Below are 18340 nucleotides of genomic sequence, written 5' to 3'. Positions count from 1 at the left end.
TCCAGGGGGCTGGAGGGGGTAGAGGTGGCCACTGGGGACAGGTTGGGGTTGGCCATCACCCCATAGATCTCGTTTGGATGTGTGGGGATGGAGGTGGTAGCCATGGTTGGGGGTTGGGGTGGGGCCATAGACTTGGAGGGGGTTGGTGTGGCCACTGAGGAAAGGTTGGGGTTGGCCATCACCCCATAGATCTCGTCTGGCTCTGTGGGGATGGAGGTGGTAGCCATGGTTGGGGTTGGCCATCACCCCATAGATCTCGTCTGGATGTGCGGGGATGGAGGTGGTAGATGTGGGTGGGGGGTTTGGGGTGGGGCCATAGACCTCGAGTGGGTTCCATGGGGCTGGAGTGGGTAGAGGTGGCCACTGAGAACAGGTTGGGGTTGGCCATCACCCCATAGATCTCGTCTGGCTCTGTGGGGATGGAGGTGGTAGCCATGGGTGGGGGGTTGGGGTTTGGGGTGGGCCTAAAGACCTCAAGTGGGTTCCATGGGGCTGGAGTGGGTAGAGGTGGCCACTGAGAACAGGTTGGGGTTGGCCATCACCCCATAGATCTCGTTTGGATGTGGTGGGATGGAGGTGGTAGCCATGGTTGGGGGTTGGGGTGGGGCCATAGACTTGGAGGGGGTTGGTGTGGCCACTGAGGAAAGGTTGGGGTTGGCCATCACCCCATAGATCTCGTCTGGATGTGTGGGGATGGAGGTGGTAGCCATGGTTGGGGTTGGCCATCACCCCATAGATCTCGTCTGGATGTGCGGGGATGGAGGTGGTAGATGTGGGGGGGGGTTGGGGTGGGCCTAAAGACCTCAAGTGGGTTCCAGGGGGCTGGAGGGGGTAGAGGTGGCCACTGGGGACAGGTTGGGGTTGGCCATCACCCCATAGATCTCGTTTGGATGTGGTGGGATGGAGGTGGTAGCCATGGTTGGGGGTTGGGGTGGGGCCATAGACTTGGAGGGGGTTGGTGTGGCCACTGAGGAAAGGTTGGGGTTGGCCATCACCCCATAGATCTCGTCTGGCTCTGTGGGGATGGAGGTGGTAGCCATGGTTGGGGTTGGCCATCACCCCATAGATCTCGTTTGGATGTGTGGGGATGGAGGTGGTAGATGTGGGTGGGGGTTGGGGTGGGCCTAAAGACCTCAAGTGGGTTCCAGGGGGCTGGAGGGGGTAGAGGTGGCCACTGGGGACAGGTCGGGGTTGGCCATCACCCCATAGATCTCGTCTGGATGTGTGGGGATGGAGGTGGTAGCCATGGTTGGGGGTTGGGGTGGGGCCATAGACTTGGAGGGGGTTGGTGTGGCCACTGAGGAAAGGTTGGGGTTGGCCATCACCCCATAGATCTCGTCTGGCTCTGTGGGGATGGAGGTGGTAGCCATGGTTGGGGTTGGCCATCACCACATAGATCTCATTTGGATATGTGGGGATGGAGGTGGTAGATGTGGGGGGGGGTTGGGGTGGGCCTAAAGACCTCAAGTGGGTTCCAGGGGGCTGGAGGGGGTAGAGGTGGCCACTGGGGACAGGTTGGGGTTGGCCATCACCCCATAGATCTCGTCTGGATGTGTGGGGATGGAGGTGGTAGCCATGGTTGGGGGTTGGGGTGGGGCCATAGACTTGGAGGGGGTTGGTGTGGCCACTGAGGAAAGGTTGGGGTTGGCCATCACCCCATAGATCTCGTCTGGCTCTGTGGGGATGGAGGTGGTAGCCATGGTTGGGGTTGGCCATCACCCCATAGATCTCGTCTGGCTCTGTGGGGATGGAGGTGGTAGCCATGGTTGGGGTTGGCCATCACCCCATAGATCTCGTCTGGATGTGCGGGGATGGAGGTGGTAGATGTGGGTGGGGGGTTTGGGGTGGGGCCATAGACCTCGAGTGGGTTCCATGGGGCTGGAGTGGGTAGAGGTGGCCACTGAGAACAGGTTGGGGTTGGCCATCACCCCATAGATCTCGTCTGGCTCTGTGGGGATGGAGGTGGTAGCCATGGGTGGGGGGTTGGGGTTTGGGGTGGGCCTAAAGACCTCAAGTGGGTTCCATGGGGCTGGAGTGGGTAGAGGTGGCCACTGAGAACAGGTTGGGGTTGGCCATCACCCCATAGATCTCGTTTGGATGTGGTGGGATGGAGGTGGTAGCCATGGTTGGGGGTTGGGGTGGGGCCATAGACTTGGAGGGGGTTGGTGTGGCCACTGAGGAAAGGTTGGGGTTGCCCATCACCCCATAGATCTCGTCTGGATGTGTGGGGATGGAGGTGGTAGCCATGGTTGGGGTTGGCCATCACCCCATAGATCTCATCTGGATGTGTGGGGATGGGGGTGGTAGACGTGGTTGGGGTTGGGGTGGGCCTAAAGACCTCAAGTGGGTTCCGTGGGGCTGGAGTGGGTAGAGGTGGCCACTGAGAACAGGTCAGGGTTGGCCATCACCCCATAGATCTCGTCTGGCTCTGTGGGGATGGAGGTGGTAGCCATGGTTGGGGGTTGGGGTGGGGCCATAGACTTGGAGGGGGTTGGTGTGGCCACTGAGGAAAGGTTGGGGTTGCCCATCACCCCATAGACCTCATCTGGCTCTGTGGGGATGGAGGTGGTAGCCATGGTTGGGGTTGGGGTGGGCCCACAGACCTCGAGTGGGTTCCGTGGGGCTGGAGGGGGTAGAGGTGGCCACTGAGAACAGGTCGGGGTTGGCCATGATCCATTGACCCCACCCAGATGTGTGGGGCTGGAGAGGGTAGAGGTGGCCACTGGGGCCAGGTCGGGGTTGGCCATCACCCCATAGATCTCGTCTGGATGTGTGGGGATGGAGGTGGTAGCCATGGTTGGGGTTGGCCATCACCCCATAGATCTCGTCTGGATGTGTGGGGGTTGGGGTGGGCCCACAGACCTCGAGTGGGTTCCGTGGGGCTGGAGGGGGCAGAGGTGGCCACTGGGGCCAGGTCGGGGTTGCCCATCACCCCCTACATCTCCAACTCGGGCACCCTGAAGACCCCAAGCCCCTCGACGCCGGGGGACGGGGGGGGATGGGGGGAGACGGGGGGGGGGTTGTCCTTGTCCCCGCTGAGGCCCCGCCTCCCCCCGTGCCACCCCCGCAGGTCGGTGGCCAAGGCTCTGAAGATGGGGACCCCCGTGGAGCCCGAGTACTTCGAGGAGGTGACCCTCTACTTCAGCGACATCGTGGGCTTCACCACCATCTCGGCCATGAGCGAGCCCATCGAGGTGGTCGACCTTCTCAACGACCTCTACACCCTCTTCGACGCCATCATCGGCTCCCACGACGTCTACAAGGTGACGCCGCCGCCCCGCCGGCGCCTCGCCCCGCCGCCACGGGCGCCCGCGGCCGCCCGACGAGGGTGGCGATGGGGCCTTGAGGGACCTCCGGCAGGTGACGGTGCTGGGCCCCCCGGCGGCCGCGCTCCCCCGGGACGTGGCCGGGCTTTGGCCGCCTCCGGCCGCGGGGAGGGGACGCGGCCGACCAACGGACGTGGTCCCCGAGGTCCTCGAGTGACGAGGTCCTCGTGTCCCCATGTCCCCGAGGTCCCCATGTCCCTGAGGTCCTCGTGTCCCCATGTCCCCAAGGTCCCCGTGTCCCCATGTCCCTGTGTCCCCATGTCCCCGAGGTCCTCGAGTGACGAAGTCCTCGTGTCCCCATGTCCCCGAGGTCCCCGTGTCCCCGAGGTCCTCGAGTGACGAGGTCCTTGTGTCCCCATGTCCCCGAGGTCCTCGTGTCCCCGTGTCCCCATGTCCCCGAGGTCCTCAAGTGACGAGGTCCTCGTGTCCCCATGTCCCCGAGGTCCCCATGTCCCCGAGGTCCTTGTGTCCCCGAGGTCCCCGTGTCCCTCGAGGTCCCCATGTCCCCGAGGTCCTCGTGTCCCCATGTCCCCAAGGTCCTCAAGTGACGAGGTCCTCGTGTCCCCGTGTCCCCGAGGTCCCCGTGTCCCCATGTCCCCAAGGTCCTCGAGTGACGAGGTCCTCGTGTCCCCATGTCCCCAAGGTCCTCGTGTCCCCGTGTCCCCATGGTCCTCGAGTGACGAGGTCCTCGTGTCCCCATGTCCCCGAGGTCCTCGAGTGACGAGGTCCTCGTGTCCCCGTGTCCCCGAGGTCCTCGTGTCCCTATGTCCCCATGGTCCTCGAGTGACAAGGTCCTCGTGTCCCCATGTCCCTGAGGTCCTCGTGTCCCTGTGTCCCCATGTCCCCGAGGTCCCCGTGTCCCCATGTCCCCAAGGTCCTCGTGTCCCCATGTCCCCATGGTCCTCGAGTGACGAGGTCCTTGTGTCCCCATGTCCCCAAGGTCCTCGTGTCCCCGTGTCCCCATGGTCCTTGAGTGACGAGGTCCTCGTGTCCCCACGTCCCCGAGGTCCTCGAGTGATGAGGTCCTTGTGTCCCCATGTCCCCGAGGTCCTCGTGTCCCCGAGGTCCTCGAGTGACGAGGTCCTCGTGTCCCCATGTCCCCGAGGTCCTCATGTCCCTGTGTCCCCATGTCCCCGAGGTCCTCGAGTGATGAGGTCCTCGTGTCCCCATGTCCCCGAGGTCCCCGTGTCCCCATGTCCCCAAGGTCCTCGAGTGATGAGGTCCTCGTGTCCCCATGTCCCCAAGATCCCCATGTCCCCGAGGTCCTCGAGTGATGAGGTCCTTGTGTCCCCATGTCCCCGAGGTCCCCGTGTCCCCATGTCCCCGAGGTCCTCGAGTGACAAGGTCCTCGTGTCCCCATGTCCCCGAGGTCCCCGTGTCCCCATATCCCCGTTTCCCCGAGGTCCTCGAGTGACGAGGTCCTCGTGTCCCCATGTCCCCGAGGTCCCCATGTCCCCGAGGTCCTCGTGTCCCTATGTCCCCAAGGTCCTCGAGTGACGAGGTCCTCATGTCCCCATGTCCCCAAGGTCCTCGTGTCCCCATGTCCCCAAGGTCCCCATGTCCCCGAGGTCCTCGTGTCCCTATGTCCCCAAGGTCCTCGAGTGACGAGGTCCTCGTGTCCCCATGTCCCCGAGGTCCCAATGTCCCCGAGGTCCTTGAGTGACGAGGTCCTCGTGTCCCCATGTCCCCGAGGTCCTTGTGTCCCCGTGTCCCCGAGGTCCTCGAGTGACGAGGTCCTCGTGTCCCCATGTCCCTGAGGTCCTCGTGTCCCCGTGTCCCCATGTCCCCGAGGTCCTCGAGTGACGAGGTCCTCATGTCCCCGTGTCCCCGAGGTCCCCATGTCCCCCTGTCCCCGAGGTCCTCGAGTGACGAGGTCCTTGTGTCCCCATGTCCCCGAGGTCCTCGTGTCCCCGTGTCCCCAAGGTCCTCGAGTGACGAGGTCCTCGTGTCCCCATGTCCCCGAGGTCCTCGTGTCCCCGTGTCCCCATGTCCCCGAGGTCCTCGAGTGACAAGGTCCTTGTGTCCCCATGTCCCCGAGGTCCTCGAGTGACAAAGTCCTCATGTCCCCGTGTCCCCGAGGTCCCCATGTCCCCAAGGTCCTCGAGTGACGAGGTCTTCGTGTCCCCATGTCCCCGAGGTCCTCGTGTCCCCATGTCCCCGAGGTCCTCGAGTGACGAGGTCCTCGTGTCCCCATGTCCCCGAGGTCCTCGTGTCCCCGAGGTCCCCATGTCCCTGAGGTCCTCGTGTCCCCGTGTCCCCGAGTGACAAGGTCCTTGTGTCCCCTTGTCCCTGAGGTCCCCGTGTACCTCGAGGTCCCCATGTCCCCGAGGTCCTCGTGTCCCCGAGTCCTCGAGTGACGAGGTCCTTGTGTCCCCATGTCCCCGAGGTCCTCGTGTCCCCGAGGTCCTCAAGTGATGAGGTCCTCGTGTCCCCATGTCCCCAAGGTCCTCGTGTCCCCATATCCCCAAGGTCCTCGAGTGACGAGGTCCTCGTGTCCCCATGTCCCCGAGGTCCCCGTGTCCCCGAGGTCCTCGAGTGACGTCGGCAAGGTGCCGCAGCCGCCCGGTGGCCCCGGTGGCCTGCGAGGAACGTGGCCGTGCCGCGGCCGCCTCCATCTCCTCTCCCGCAAACCACGGTTGCGGCAACGCTCGGGGGTGGGGTTGGGGGGGGCGGGTCCTTGGTGGCCGTCCCCCCCCCCGCCCCGCCCCGTGACACCCGTGTCCCCTGCCCCGTGACGCCTCCCCGCAGGTGGAGACCATCGGCGACGCCTACATGGTGGCCTCGGGGCTGCCCAAGCGCAACGGCAACCGCCACGCCGGCGAGATCGCCAACATGTCGCTGGACATCCTCAGCTCCGTCGGCACCTTCAAGATGCGGCACATGCCCGAGGTGCCCGTCCGCATCCGCATCGGCCTCCATTCCGGTAAGGCCACGCCCTTTTCCCCTGGGTGGGGCTCTTTTAGCCACGCCCCGCTGGACACGCCCTTTCCTGGCCGTGAGCCGGCAAGCTACGTCACCTCTCGGCCAACACTCAACGTGGCCGTGACCCGGTGGCCGTGAGCCTTGGGGGCGACCCCTGGCCACGCCCCTTAGTCACGCCCTTAAAGACCACGCCCATCTTCTTCCCCCACAACGGCCACGCCCCTTCTTGGCCACACCCAAACTCATCACCTCTTGGCCAACGCTCAACGTTGCCGTGACCCGTTGGTCGTGACCTGTTGGCCGTGAGCCTTGGGGGGCGACCCCTGGCCACGCCCCTTAGACACGCCCTTGAAGACCACGCCCACCTCCTGTCCCCGCAGTGGTCACGCCCCTTCTTGGCCACACCCAAACTCATCACTTCTTGGCCAACGCTCAACGTGGCCGTGAGCCATTGGCCATGACCTGTTGGCTGTGACCCATTGGCTGTAAGCCTTGGGGGTGACCCCTGGCCACGCCCCTTAGACACGCCCTTAAAGACCACGCCCACCTCCTGCCCCCGCAGTGGTCACGCCCCTTCTTGGCCACACCCAAACTCATCACCTCTTGGCCAACGCTCAACGTGGCCGTGACCCGTTGGCCGTGAGCCTTGGCCGCACCTCCCCTCCATGACCCCAACCCGAGGCCCCGCCCCCTCGTGACCACGCCCCTCGTGACCACGCCCCCCTGATGCCCCGCCCCTCCGCAGGACCCTGCGTGGCCGGCGTGGTGGGGCTCACCATGCCGCGCTACTGCCTCTTCGGGGACACCGTCAACACGGCGTCACGCATGGAGTCCACCGGCCTGCGTGAGTGCCCCCCCCGCGGCCCCACGCGTGTGTGCGTGTCCCTCCGTGTCCCCCCACACGCGTGTGTGTCCCCACACGTCCCACGTGTGTCCCCAACCCGTGTCCCCCCACACGTGTGTGTCCCCACACGGGTCTCACCACACGTCCCGCCATGTGTGTCCCCAACCCGTGTCCCCCCCACACGCATGTGTTTCCCCACATGTCCCACCACGTGTGTCCCCAACCCCATGTCCCCCCCCACGTGTGTCCCCACCCCATGTCCCCCCCCACGTGTGTCCCCACCCCATGTACCCCCCCACACACGTGTGTCCCCCCACGTCCCACCACGTGTGTCCCCCAACCCGTGTCCCCCCACACGCATGGGTCTCACCACACGCCCCACGTCTGTCCCCAACCCGTGTCCCCTCCACACGCGTGTGTGTCCCCACACGTCCCACGTGTGTCCCCAACCCGTGTCCCCCCCACACGCGTGTGTGTCCCCACATGGGTCTCACCACACGTCCCACCACGTGTGTCCCCAACCCCATGTCCCCCCCCACACGTGTGTCCCCACATGTCCCACCACGTGTGTCCCCAACCCGTGTCCCTCCCACGTGTGTGTCCCCCCATGTCCCACCACGTGTCCCCCAACCCGTGTCCCCCCCACACGCGTGTGTGTCCCCACACGGTTCTCACCACACATCCCACCACGTGTGTCCCCACCCCATGTCCCCCCCAGCACGAGTCCCCACACATCCCACCACACGTGTCCCCAACTTGTGTCCCCCCACACACATGTCCCCACACGTCCCACCACGCGTGTCCCCAACCCGTGTCCCCCCCCACACATTTCCCCACATGTCCCACCACGTGTGTCCCCAACCCGTGTGTCCCCACCCCATGTCCCCCCCCACGCGTGTGTCCCCACATCCCACCACGTGTGTCCCCAACCCATGTCCCCTACACGCGTGTGTCCCCCCACGTCCCCCCACGTGTGTCCCCACCCCATGTCCCCCTCAACACGCATGTCCCCACACGTCCCACCACGTGTGTCCCCACCCCATGTCGTCCCCCCCACACGTGTCCCCCCACGCGTGTCCCCACGCGTGTCCCCACCCCATGTCCCCCCCCACGCGTGTCCCCCCCCACGTCCCCCCACGTGTGTCCCCACCCCATGTCCCCCCCACGCGTGTCCCCCCACGTGTGTCCCCACCCCATGTCCCCCTCAACACGCATGTCCCCACACATCCCACCACGCGTGTCCCCACCCCATGTCCCCCCCCACGCGTGTCCCCCCACACATCCCACCACGTGTGTCCCCACCCCATGTCGTCCCCCCCCGCGTGTCCCCCCACGTCCCCCCACGCGTGTCCCCTTCCTCACATGCTAGCGTGGGGCGGGACGACACAGGGTGGCCGTGGGTGACATGGGAGAACGTGGGGGACACGGGGTGGGGGTGGGGGTGTGTGTGTGACAAGGGGACAGGGTGGGGGATGGGGAGGGGACGTGGGGGGGGGGGGGGATGGGGGCCCTGGGGGGGGTCCCGGTGACAGGCGCGTGTCCCCGCAGCGTACCGGATCCACGTCAACGCCCGCACGGTGGCCATCCTGCGGGCCCTGCAGGAGGGCTTCAAGCTGGACATCCGGGGCAAGACCGAGCTCAAGGTGCCCTCCCAGTGCTCCCAGTGCCTTCCCAGTGCTCCCAGTATCCCCTTCTCACCCCCCCCCCCCATCCTGCCCCACTGACGGCGGCTCTGCCCCCCAGGGCAAGGGCGTGGAGGACACGTACTGGCTGGTGGGACGCGAGGGCTTCACCAAACCCATCCCCACCCCCCCCGACCTCCTGCCCGGGTGAGCCGGACGTGGGGGTGCCCCGGGGGGGGGGGGGGGGGGCTGATTTTGGGGTCCCCTTGGGGGTCACGCCTGGGTCCCCTGGGTGCCTGGGGAGGGGGGGATGGGGAGACCTGGGTGCCTTGGGGGGGGAAATTGGGGTCCCCTGGGTGCCCCGGGGGGGGGGTACCCAAATGTCTGGGGCTCCTGGGGGGAAAATTGGGGTCCCTTGGGTGCCTGGGGGGGGGATGGGGAGACCTGGGTGCCCTGGGGGGGGGAAATTGGGGTCCCCTGGGTGCCTGGGGGGGATGGGGAGACCTGGGTGCCCTGGGGGGGGAAATTGGGGTCCCCTGGGTGCCTGGGGGGGGTTACCCAAATGTCTGGGGCTTCTGGGGGGGGGAAATTGGGGTCCCTTGGGTGCCTGGGGGGGATGGGGAGACCTGGGTGCCCTGGGGGGGGAAATTGGGGTCCCCTGGGTGCCTGGGGGGGGTTACCCAAATGTCTGGGGCTTCTGGGGGGGGGAAATTGGGGTCCCCTGGGTGCCTTGGGGGGGGGTTACCCAAATGTCTGGGGGTCCTGGGGGGGAAATTGGGGTCCCTTGGGTGCCTGGGGGGGGATGGGGAGACCTGGGTGCCCTGGGGGGGGGAAATTGGGGTCCCCTGGGTGCCTGGGGGAGGGGGATGGGGAGACCTGGGTGCCCTGGGGGGGGGAAATTGGGGTCCCCTGGGTGCCTGGGGGGGGGGGAATGGGGAGACCTGGGTGCCCTGGGGGGGGGTTACCCAAATGTCTGGGTGTCCTGGGGGGAAAATTGGGGTCCCTTGGGTGCCTGGGGGGGATGGGGAGACCTGGGTGCCCTGGGCGGGGGGGGAAATTGGGGTCCCCTGGGTGCCTGGGGGGGGGGGATGGGGAGACGTGGGTGCCCTGGGGGGGGGGGAAATTGGGGTCCCCTGGGTGCCTGGGGGGGGGGGATGGGGAGACGTGGGTGCCCTGGGGGGGGGGGGAAATTGGGGTCCCTTGGGTGCCTGGGGGGGATGGGGAGACCTGGGTGCCCTGGGGGGGGAAATTGGGGTCCCCTGGGTGCCTGGGGGGGGTTACCCAAATGTCTGGGGCTTCTGGGGGGGGGAAATTGGGGTCCCTTGGGTGCCTGGGGGGGATGGGGAGACCTGGGTGCCCTGGGGGGGGAAATTGGGGTCCCCTGGGTGCCTGGGGGGGGTTACCCAAATGTCTGGGGCTTCTGGGGGGGGGAAATTGGGGTCCCCTGGGTGCCTTGGGGGGGGGTTACCCAAATGTCTGGGGGTCCTGGGGGGGAAATTGGGGTCCCCTGGGTGCCTGGGGGGGGATGGGGAGACCTGGGTGCCCTGGGGGGGGGGAAATTGGGGTCCCCTGGGTGCCTGGGGGGGGATGGGGAGACCTGGGTGCCCTGGGGGGGGGAAATTGGGGTCCCCTGGGTGCCTGGGGGGGGATGGGGAGACCTGGGTGCCCTGGGGGGGGGAAATTGGGGTCCCCTGGGTGCCTTGGGGGGGGTTACCCAAATGTCTGGGGGTCCTGGGGGGAAAATTGGGGTCCCCTGGGTGCCTGGGGGGGGATGGGGAGACCTGGGTGCCCTGGGGGGGGGGGGGAATTGGGGTCCCCTGGGTGCCTTGGGGGGGGGTACCCAAATGTCTGGGGCTCCTGGGGGGGGGAAATTGGGGTCCCCTGGGTGCCTGGGGGGGATGGGGAGACCTGGGTGCCCTGGGGGGGGGGAAATTGGGGTCCCCTGGGTGCCTGGGGGGGGGGGGGATGGGGAGACGTGGGTGCCCTGGGGGGGGGGTTACCCAAATGTCTGGGGGTCCTGGGGGGGGGGGGAAACTGGGGTCCCCTGGGTGCATGGGGGGGGGGGAATGGGGAGACCTGGGTGCCCTGGGGGGGTTACCCAAATGTCTGGGTGTCCTGGGGGGAAAATTGGGGTCCCTTGGGTGCCTGGGGGGGGGATGGGGAGACCTGGGTGCCCTGGGGGGGGAAATTGGGGTCCCCTGGGTGCCTTGGGGGGGTACCCAAATGTCTGGGGCTCCTGGGGGGAAAATTGGGGTCCCTTGGGGGGGGATGGGGAGACCTGGGTGCCCTGGGGGGGGGTTACCCCAAATGTCTGGGGGTCCTGGGGGGGGAAATTGGGGTCCCTTGGGGGGGGGATGGGGAGACGTGAGTGCCCTGGGGGGGGAAATTGGGGTCCCCTGGGTGCCTGGGGGGGGGGATGGGGAGACCTGGGTGCCCTGGGGGGGGGGTTACCCAAATGTCTGGGGGACCTGGGGGGGGGGGAAATTGGGGTCCCTTGGGTGCATGGGGGGGGGATGGGGAGACCTGGGTGCCCTGGGGGGGGAAATTGGGGTCCCCTGGGTGCCTTGGGGGGGTACCCAAATGTCTGGGGCTCCTGGGGGGGGGGGGTCCCTGGGTCCTATGGGGGGGGGGGTGGAGGGCAGGGACCCCCGGATACCCCACAGGGGTGGGTGGGTGCCCGGGTGTGTGGGTGTCCCCCCCCCGATGTGTGGGTCCCCCCCCCGGACGTGTGGGTCCCGGCAGGGCCAGCAACCACGGCATCAGCCTGGACGAGATCCCGGCCGAGCGGAGGAAGAAGCTGGAGAAGGCGCGGCCGGGGCAGGTGCTCAAATAGCCCTGGCCCCCGCCCAGAGGTAAGCCCCGCCCCCCCCGTCAGCAAGCCACACCCCCCCTTCACCAGGCCACACCCACTCAAGCCCCGCCCTCAGGAAACCCGGCAAAGCCAATCGCCGCCCCCTCGGGCGGGTGCCTGTCTCCCGCTGGGTGATATTTGCATCTCATTAATATTCATAGCCACGGACCCCGCCTCCCCGTTGGAGGTTGGGCCTCCTGGCATGGAGATGGGGAAGGGGGGGCCGCTCTAGCCGTCCCGCCTTCCGCTCTATGGTAGGCCTGCGGCTCCCTGGAGGACTTCCGGAGTCCTCCAAAGCATAGAGGTAGGGCTAGCCCGCCCCACAGAGCCCCTCTGTGCATCCACGGTGCTTTGCTCGATGGTCAGCTCTATGGCTTGCCTGGGCGGGGAGTCCTCCAGACCATAGAGCTCTGTTCCACGGGAGCCGCTCTGCACCGCCATGCCGCCCTTCTCTATGGTCACAGCACCGCGGGCGCGCAGTCCTCCCGACCATAGAGGCAAGGCTAGAGCAACACCCCGCAGCCCCTCTCGCACCGCCACGGAGCCGCTCTATGACCTCCGAGACCATAGAGATGCAGCCAGAGCGCCCCCCCCCCCCCCGGCGGCCATAGAGCGCATATGCCTAGAGCGGCACCGCGGTGCATGCTGGGTCGCCGCTGACGCCCCTCCCCCACAGCCGGAGGGAGGCGCCGGCCCCTCCCCCACGGCCCCGCCCCCCCCCACCCCACCCCCCCCCACCCCGGGGCATCATGGGAACGGCGACCGGAGGGCCCAGGTGCATCACGGGACGGCGGGAGACCGAGAGGGAGCAGACGACACGCTGATTGGCTGCTGCAGGCCCCGCCCCCGCGGCTGGTGACGCCACCGGAAGCGACTCCCGACAGGGCAACGCGCCTGCGGACTCTTAAAGGGGCGGGGCCAGAAAGGGGCGTGACCTGCCGCCGGGAAAAAAGGGGCGGGGCCCCACCCGCCCAGCCAATGGCGGCGCAGGGGCGGGGAACGCTCTTAAAGGGGCAGCGCCCTCGGGGGTTATTTGTCGGCAGGCAACAAATAAAGGCCCTTGGAGGGGAGGGGCGGCCATTTTGGCGCCCCGCGGGCAGCCAATGGGGTTGGCCGCTCGCTCTTAAAGGGCCAGCCACCTTTTTTTTTTTTTTTTTTAGGTTAATTTTCCCCTATTTTGGGTATTTAAAAGGCCCCTGCCCTGTCCGTCCGTCCGTCCGTCCCCTCCCCAGCCCTTCTTAAAGGGGTGGCCGCTGTCGGCCATCTTGTGTTGAAGCTCAGGAATATTTGTCCGTAGACCAAAAATCCCCCCCCCACCCCGAGGTATCTTAAAGGGGCGGCGTGGGCTCGGCTCCCGCCCTCGGGGAAAGGGGGGGGAAAAGATTTTGCGTAGAAAAACAACAAGATTTTTGCTCAAAAACGCGGCTCTGCGCGTCGGCCATCTTGTCGGCGTACCTGGGGCGTGCTCTTAAAGGGGCGTGGCTCTTAAAGGGGCGGCGGGCGGGCGGCCATCTTGTCCCCACCCCAGGGTGGGGGGGGGGGTGGGGGGGGGGGGGGTGACACCCGGGTCCCTTTATCGTCCCCAGGGGTGAGGCCGTCGTCCCCGTCACACCGTCCACTTCAGGCACCTGTGGGGGAGGGGAGGGGGACATGGGGACACGGTGGGGACATGGGGACACCCCTCCCCCGTGTCCCCACCCCCTGTGGCCCCGGGTGGCCCCAGGCACCGGCCAGAGCCACCCCCCATGGGACGTGTCCGTTCCCCCCCCCAACTGGGTGTCCCCATGTCCCCATCCCAGCCTCCCCCCACCCCCATCCCAAGTGTCCCATGTCCCCATCTCGGGTGTCCCAGTGTCCCCCCTGCCCCATCCCAGGTGTCCTGATGTCCCCATCCCCGTCCCCGTGTCCTGATGTCCCCGTCCCGGCGTCCCCCCCACCCCATCCCCGTCCTGGGTGTCCCAGTGTCCCCCCCCCCGCCCCATCCCGGCTGTCCTGACGTCCCGTCCCCCGCGTCCTGACGTCCCCCCCGTCCCCTCCCGGCTGTCCTGCCATCCCTGTCCCCCATGTCCCCATCCCCGTACCGGGTGTCCTGACGTCCCCATCCCAAGTGTCCCCATGTCCCCATCCCAAGTGTCCCCATGTCCCCCCCGCCCCCTCCCTGGTGTCCCGACGTCCCCGTCGCCCGCATCCCCTGCGTCCCCGTACCGGGTGTCCCAATGTCCCCATCCCAAGTGTCCCCGTGTCCCCCCTGCCCCATCCCAAGTGTCCCCATGTCCCCATCCCAAGTGTCCCGATGTCCCCATCCCAAGTGTCCCGATGTCCCCGTCCCCCTCCCAGCTGTCCCAACGTCCCTGTCCCCCTGTGTCCCGATGTCCCCGTCCCCCATCCGTGTCCCCGTCCCTGTACCGGGTGTCCTGACGTCCCCATCCCTCGTGTCCTGATGTCCCCCCCCATCCCCTCCCAGCTGTCCCGATGTCCCTGTCCCCTTGTCCCCCTGTGTCCCCGTCCCCCGTGTCCCCATCCCTGTACCGGGTGTCCTGACGTCCCCATCCCCCGGGTCCTGACGTCCCCCCTGCCCCACCCCCAGCTGTCCCGCCGTCCCCGTCCCCCCCACGTCCCCCTCCCGGCCGTCCCGCCGTCCCCGTCCCCCGTCCGTGTCCCCGTCCCTGTACCGGGTGTCCTGACGTCCCCATCCCGGGTGTCCCAGCGTCCCCCCCTGTCCCATCCCGGCCGTCCCGCCGTCCCCGTCCCCCCCCCGTCCCGCCGTCCCCCGCGTGCCGGTACCGGGTGTCCTGGTGGGTGCCGAGGCAGCGGCTGGAGCAGTAGCGGGCGCCGCAGGTGACGCAGGTGTAGGCGGAGGGGAAGCCGCAGACGGCGCAGAAATGGCGCTGGGGCAGGCGGGAGGGGCCGGCGCAGGCCGAGACGTAGTTGGGACCCTCGGCCGCGCTCAGGTTCTGCCGGGGAGGGGGGCGAGGGGTCGGGGCGGGGCGCTGGGGGCACCCCGAAACCCGCACCGGCACCCCGAAACCCGCCCCGGCACCCCGAAACCCGCCCCCCCCCCCCCCCCCGTGGGGGTCATTTCCCAGCACCGACCACATGGCGGGGATGCAAATCACCCCAAAATTGGGCCGAAAGGAACAACCGGCACCCCAAAACTGCAGCCAAGACCCCCCAAAAACGCCACTGAGGTCACCCAGCACCCCAAAACTGCTCTCAAGAGCCCCCAAAAACCCCACTGAGGTCACCCAGCACCCCAAAAGTGCACCCAAGACCCCCCAAAATGCCACTGAGATCACCCAGCACCCAAAACTGGACCCAAGATCCCCAAAAACCCCACTGAGGTCACCCAGCACCCCAAAACTGCACTCAAGAGCCCCAAAAACCCCACTGAGGTCACCCAGCACCCCAAAACTGCAGCCAAGACCCCCCAAAAACGCCACTGAGGTCACCCAGCACCCAAAACTGCAGCCAAGACCCCCCAAAAATGCCACTGAGGTCACCCAGCGCCCCAAAACTGCAGCCAAGACCCCCCAAAAACGCCACTGAGGTCACCCAGCACCCCAAAACTGCAGCCAAGAGCCCCCAAAAATGCCACTGAGGTCACCCAGCACCCCAAAACTGGACACAAGAGCCCCAAAAACCCCACTGAGGTCACCCAGCACCCCAAAACTGCACCCAAGAGCCCCCAAAATGCCACTGAGGTCACCCAGCACCCCAAAACTGCACCCAGAGCCCCCAAAAACCCCACTGAGGTCACCCAGCGCCCCAAAACTGCTCTCAAGAGCCCAAAAAACCACACTGAGGTCACCCAGCACCCCAAAACTGCACCAAAGAGCCCCCAAAAACGCCACTGAGGTCACCCAGCACCCCAAAACTGGACCCAAGAGCCCCAAAAACCCCACTGAGGTCACCCAGCACCCAAAACTGCACCAAGACCCCCCAAAAACGCCACTGAGGTCACCCAGCACCCCAAAACTGCACCCAAGACCCCCAAAAGCCCCGCTGAGGTCACCCAGCGCCCCAAAACTGCCCTCAAGACCCCCCAAAAATGACACTGAGTTCACCCAGCACCCCAAAACTGCACCCAAGACCCCCCAAAAATGCCACTGAGGTCACCCAGCACCCCAAAACTGCCCTCAAGAGCCCCAAAAACCGCACTGAGGTCACCCAGCACCCCAAAACTGCAGCCAAGACCCCCCAAAAATGCCACTGAGGTCACCCAGCACCCCAAAAGTGCACCCAAGAGCCCCAAAAAACCCCACTGAGATCACCCAGCACCCCAAAACTGCACCCAAGACCCCCAAAAACCCCACTGAGGTCACTCAGCACCCCAAAACTTCACTCAAGAGCCCCAAAAACGCCACTGAGGTCACCCAGCACCCCAAAACTGCACCCAAGACCCCCCAAAAGCCCCGCTGAGATCACCCAGCGCCCCAAAACTGCAGCCAAGACCCCCCAAAAATGCCACTGAGGTCACCCAGCACCCCAAAACTGCACCCAAGACCCCCCAAAACCCCACTGAGGTGACCCAGCGCCCCAAAACTGCTCTCAAGAGCCCCAAAAACCCCACTGAGGTCACCCAGCACCCCAAAACTGCACCGAAGAGCCCCCAAAAACGCCACTGAGGTCACTCAGCACCCCAAAACTGCACCCAAGACCCCCAAAACCCCCCACTGAGGTCATCCAGCGCCCCAAAACTGCAGCCAAGACCCCCAAAAAACCCCACTGAGGTCACCCAGCACCCCAAAACTGCAGCCAAGACCCCCCAAAAACCCCACTGAGGTCACCCAGCACCCAAAACTGCACCCAGAGCCCCCAAAAACCCCACTGAGGTCACCCAGCACCCCAAAACTGCACCAAGACCCCCAAAAACCCCACTGAGGTCACCCAGCACCCCAAAACTGCACCCAGAGCCCCCAAAAACCCCACTGAGGTCACCCAGCACCCCAAAACTGCACCCAGAGCCCCCAAAAACCCCACTGAGGTCACCCAGCACCCCAAAACTGCAGCCAAGACCCCCCAAAAACCCCACTGAGGTCACCCAGCACCCCAAAACTGCCCTCAAGAGCCCCAAAAAACCACACTGAGGTCACCCAGCACCCCAAAACTGCACCCAAGACCCCCCAAAAACCTCCACTGAGGTCACCAGCACCCCAAAACTGCTCTCAAGAGCCCCAAAAAACCACACTGAGGTCACCCAGCACCCCAAAACTGCTCTCAAGAGCCCCAAAACCCCACTGAGGTCACCCAGCACCCCAAAACTGCACCCAGGAGCCCCCAAAACCCCACTGAGGTCACCCAGCACCCCAAAACTGCCCTCAAGAGCCCCAAAAAGCCCCAGGACCCCCAACCCCCCCCATCAGTTTTGAAACAGTGCTAAATTATTTTGGGGGGGCCCTGATCCCCCCCAAAACCCCACCGAGATCACATAGCACCCCAAAACTGAGCCTGGGACCCCCCAACCCCCCCGGGGATCAGGTAGCAGGGCTGAATTGCTCTGAGACCCCCCCCCCAAATCCTCCAGAGCCACCTTCTGACACCCCCAAATCACCCCAGGCCCCCCCCCAAAATCTTCACGAAGATCCTCAAGCATCATCAAACCCCCCAAAACCCCGAAGTACCCCCAAAACTGCTCCTGGGGGGGTCACCCAGCACCCCAAAACCACCCCCAGACCCACCCCCCAAGCCGTACCCACGGGGCTCTGCTAGCACCCAAAACCAGCCCCGGGACACCCCCCCCCCCCCCGAGCCCCCCCCATGACTCTGCCCCCACCCCGGTGACCCCAAAAGTGTCCCCCCAAAAAGCCCCCCCCGAGCCCCCCCAAATCCTGGGGTCCTCTCCAGAGCCCCCCCCCCCCCCCCAAACCCTGTGGCCACTCTCAAGCCCCCCCCAGGCCCCCCCCAAGCTCCAGTCCCTCCTCCCCGACCCCCCCCCAGAGCCCTGGGGACCCCCCCGAGCCCCCCCCCCAAGCTCCAGCCCCCCCCAGCCCCAGGGACCCCCTCGAGCCCCCCCCCCCCCAAGCTCTAGGCCCCCCCCCAGCCCCAGGGACCCCCCCAGCCCCCCCCCGCCAGCTCCAGCCCCCCCCAGCCCCAGGGACCCCCTCGAGCCCCCCCCCCCAAGCTCCAGCCCCCCCCCCAGCCCCAGGGACCCCCCCCGAGCCCCCCCCCCCAAGCTCCAGCCCCCTGAGCCCCCCCCAGCCCCAGGGACCCCCTCGAGCCCCCCCCCCCCAAGCTCTAGGCCCCCCCCCCAGCCCCGGGACCCCCCCGGCCCCCCCCCCGACCCCCCCCCACCTGCTCCTCCAGCAGCGCCTGGAAGTTCTTGCGGAAGCGCAGCTTGAAGTGGTCGCCCCGCGTCTTCTTCTTCTTCTTCCCTGGGGGGCACAGCCCATCCCCCCCCCACCGCTGTGACCGGGGGGGGGGGGGTCCGGCCCCCACCCCCCCACTTCCCTGCAGCCCCCCCAGATCCCCCTGAGCAGCCCTCAGCCCCCCCCCCAAGCCCCCGGTTCCCCATCCCCCCCCCCCCAAGTCCCCAGTTACCAGCCCCCCCCATTTCCCCCCCCCGAGCCCCCCATCCCCCCCAATCCCCTGATCCCCCAGAGCCCCCCAACCTCCCCCCACCCCTAATTCCCCAGCCCCCCCCTCCCCAGAGCCCCCCCCAATTCTCCTCCCCCCAACTCCCCAGTCACCCCCAGCCCCCCCCCCCCCGAGCCCCCCCCAATCCCCCGGTTCCCCCCAGTGCCCCCCCCCCCCAACTCCCGGTTTCCCAGAGCCCCCC

The 18340-nt window shown here is 66.8% G+C and overlaps 2 protein-coding genes across 2 annotated transcripts in view; one reads left to right on the top strand and one right to left on the bottom strand.

The window, feature by feature from the left end:
* The window catches only part of LOC142403311 (retinal guanylyl cyclase 1-like), a 44328-nt gene extending 32771 nt beyond the window's left edge, over positions 1-11557 (top strand). Inside the window, exons 21-26 of the mRNA XM_075489536.1 lie at positions 3071-3263; positions 6075-6249; positions 6994-7092; positions 8641-8735; positions 8836-8921; positions 11457-11557. Of these exons, the coding sequence (XP_075345651.1) occupies positions 3071-3263; positions 6075-6249; positions 6994-7092; positions 8641-8735; positions 8836-8921; positions 11457-11547 (739 nt within the window). The 3' untranslated portion in view covers positions 11548-11557. The remainder of the gene's footprint in view (positions 1-3070; positions 3264-6074; positions 6250-6993; positions 7093-8640; positions 8736-8835; positions 8922-11456) is intronic.
* A 1532-nt stretch (positions 11558-13089) lies between these two features.
* ZNHIT1 (zinc finger HIT-type containing 1) lies at positions 13090-17967 on the bottom strand (the record flags this gene model as incomplete). Its single annotated transcript, XM_075489535.1, has 3 exons — positions 13090-13193; positions 14350-14519; positions 17857-17967. Coding segments are annotated over 3 exons (303 nt in total), but the record flags the coding sequence as incomplete, so codon positions are not given.
* Between the last annotated feature and the right edge of the window lie 373 nt (positions 17968-18340).

The sequence above is a fragment of the Mycteria americana genome, unplaced genomic scaffold, assembly GCF_035582795.1.
Source record: "Mycteria americana isolate JAX WOST 10 ecotype Jacksonville Zoo and Gardens unplaced genomic scaffold, USCA_MyAme_1.0 Scaffold_184, whole genome shotgun sequence".
NCBI classification, from domain to species: Eukaryota; Metazoa; Chordata; class Aves; order Ciconiiformes; family Ciconiidae; genus Mycteria; species Mycteria americana.
Note: the sequence above shows the minus strand (reverse complement) of the source record. Positions and strands in the feature narration are given on the sequence as shown.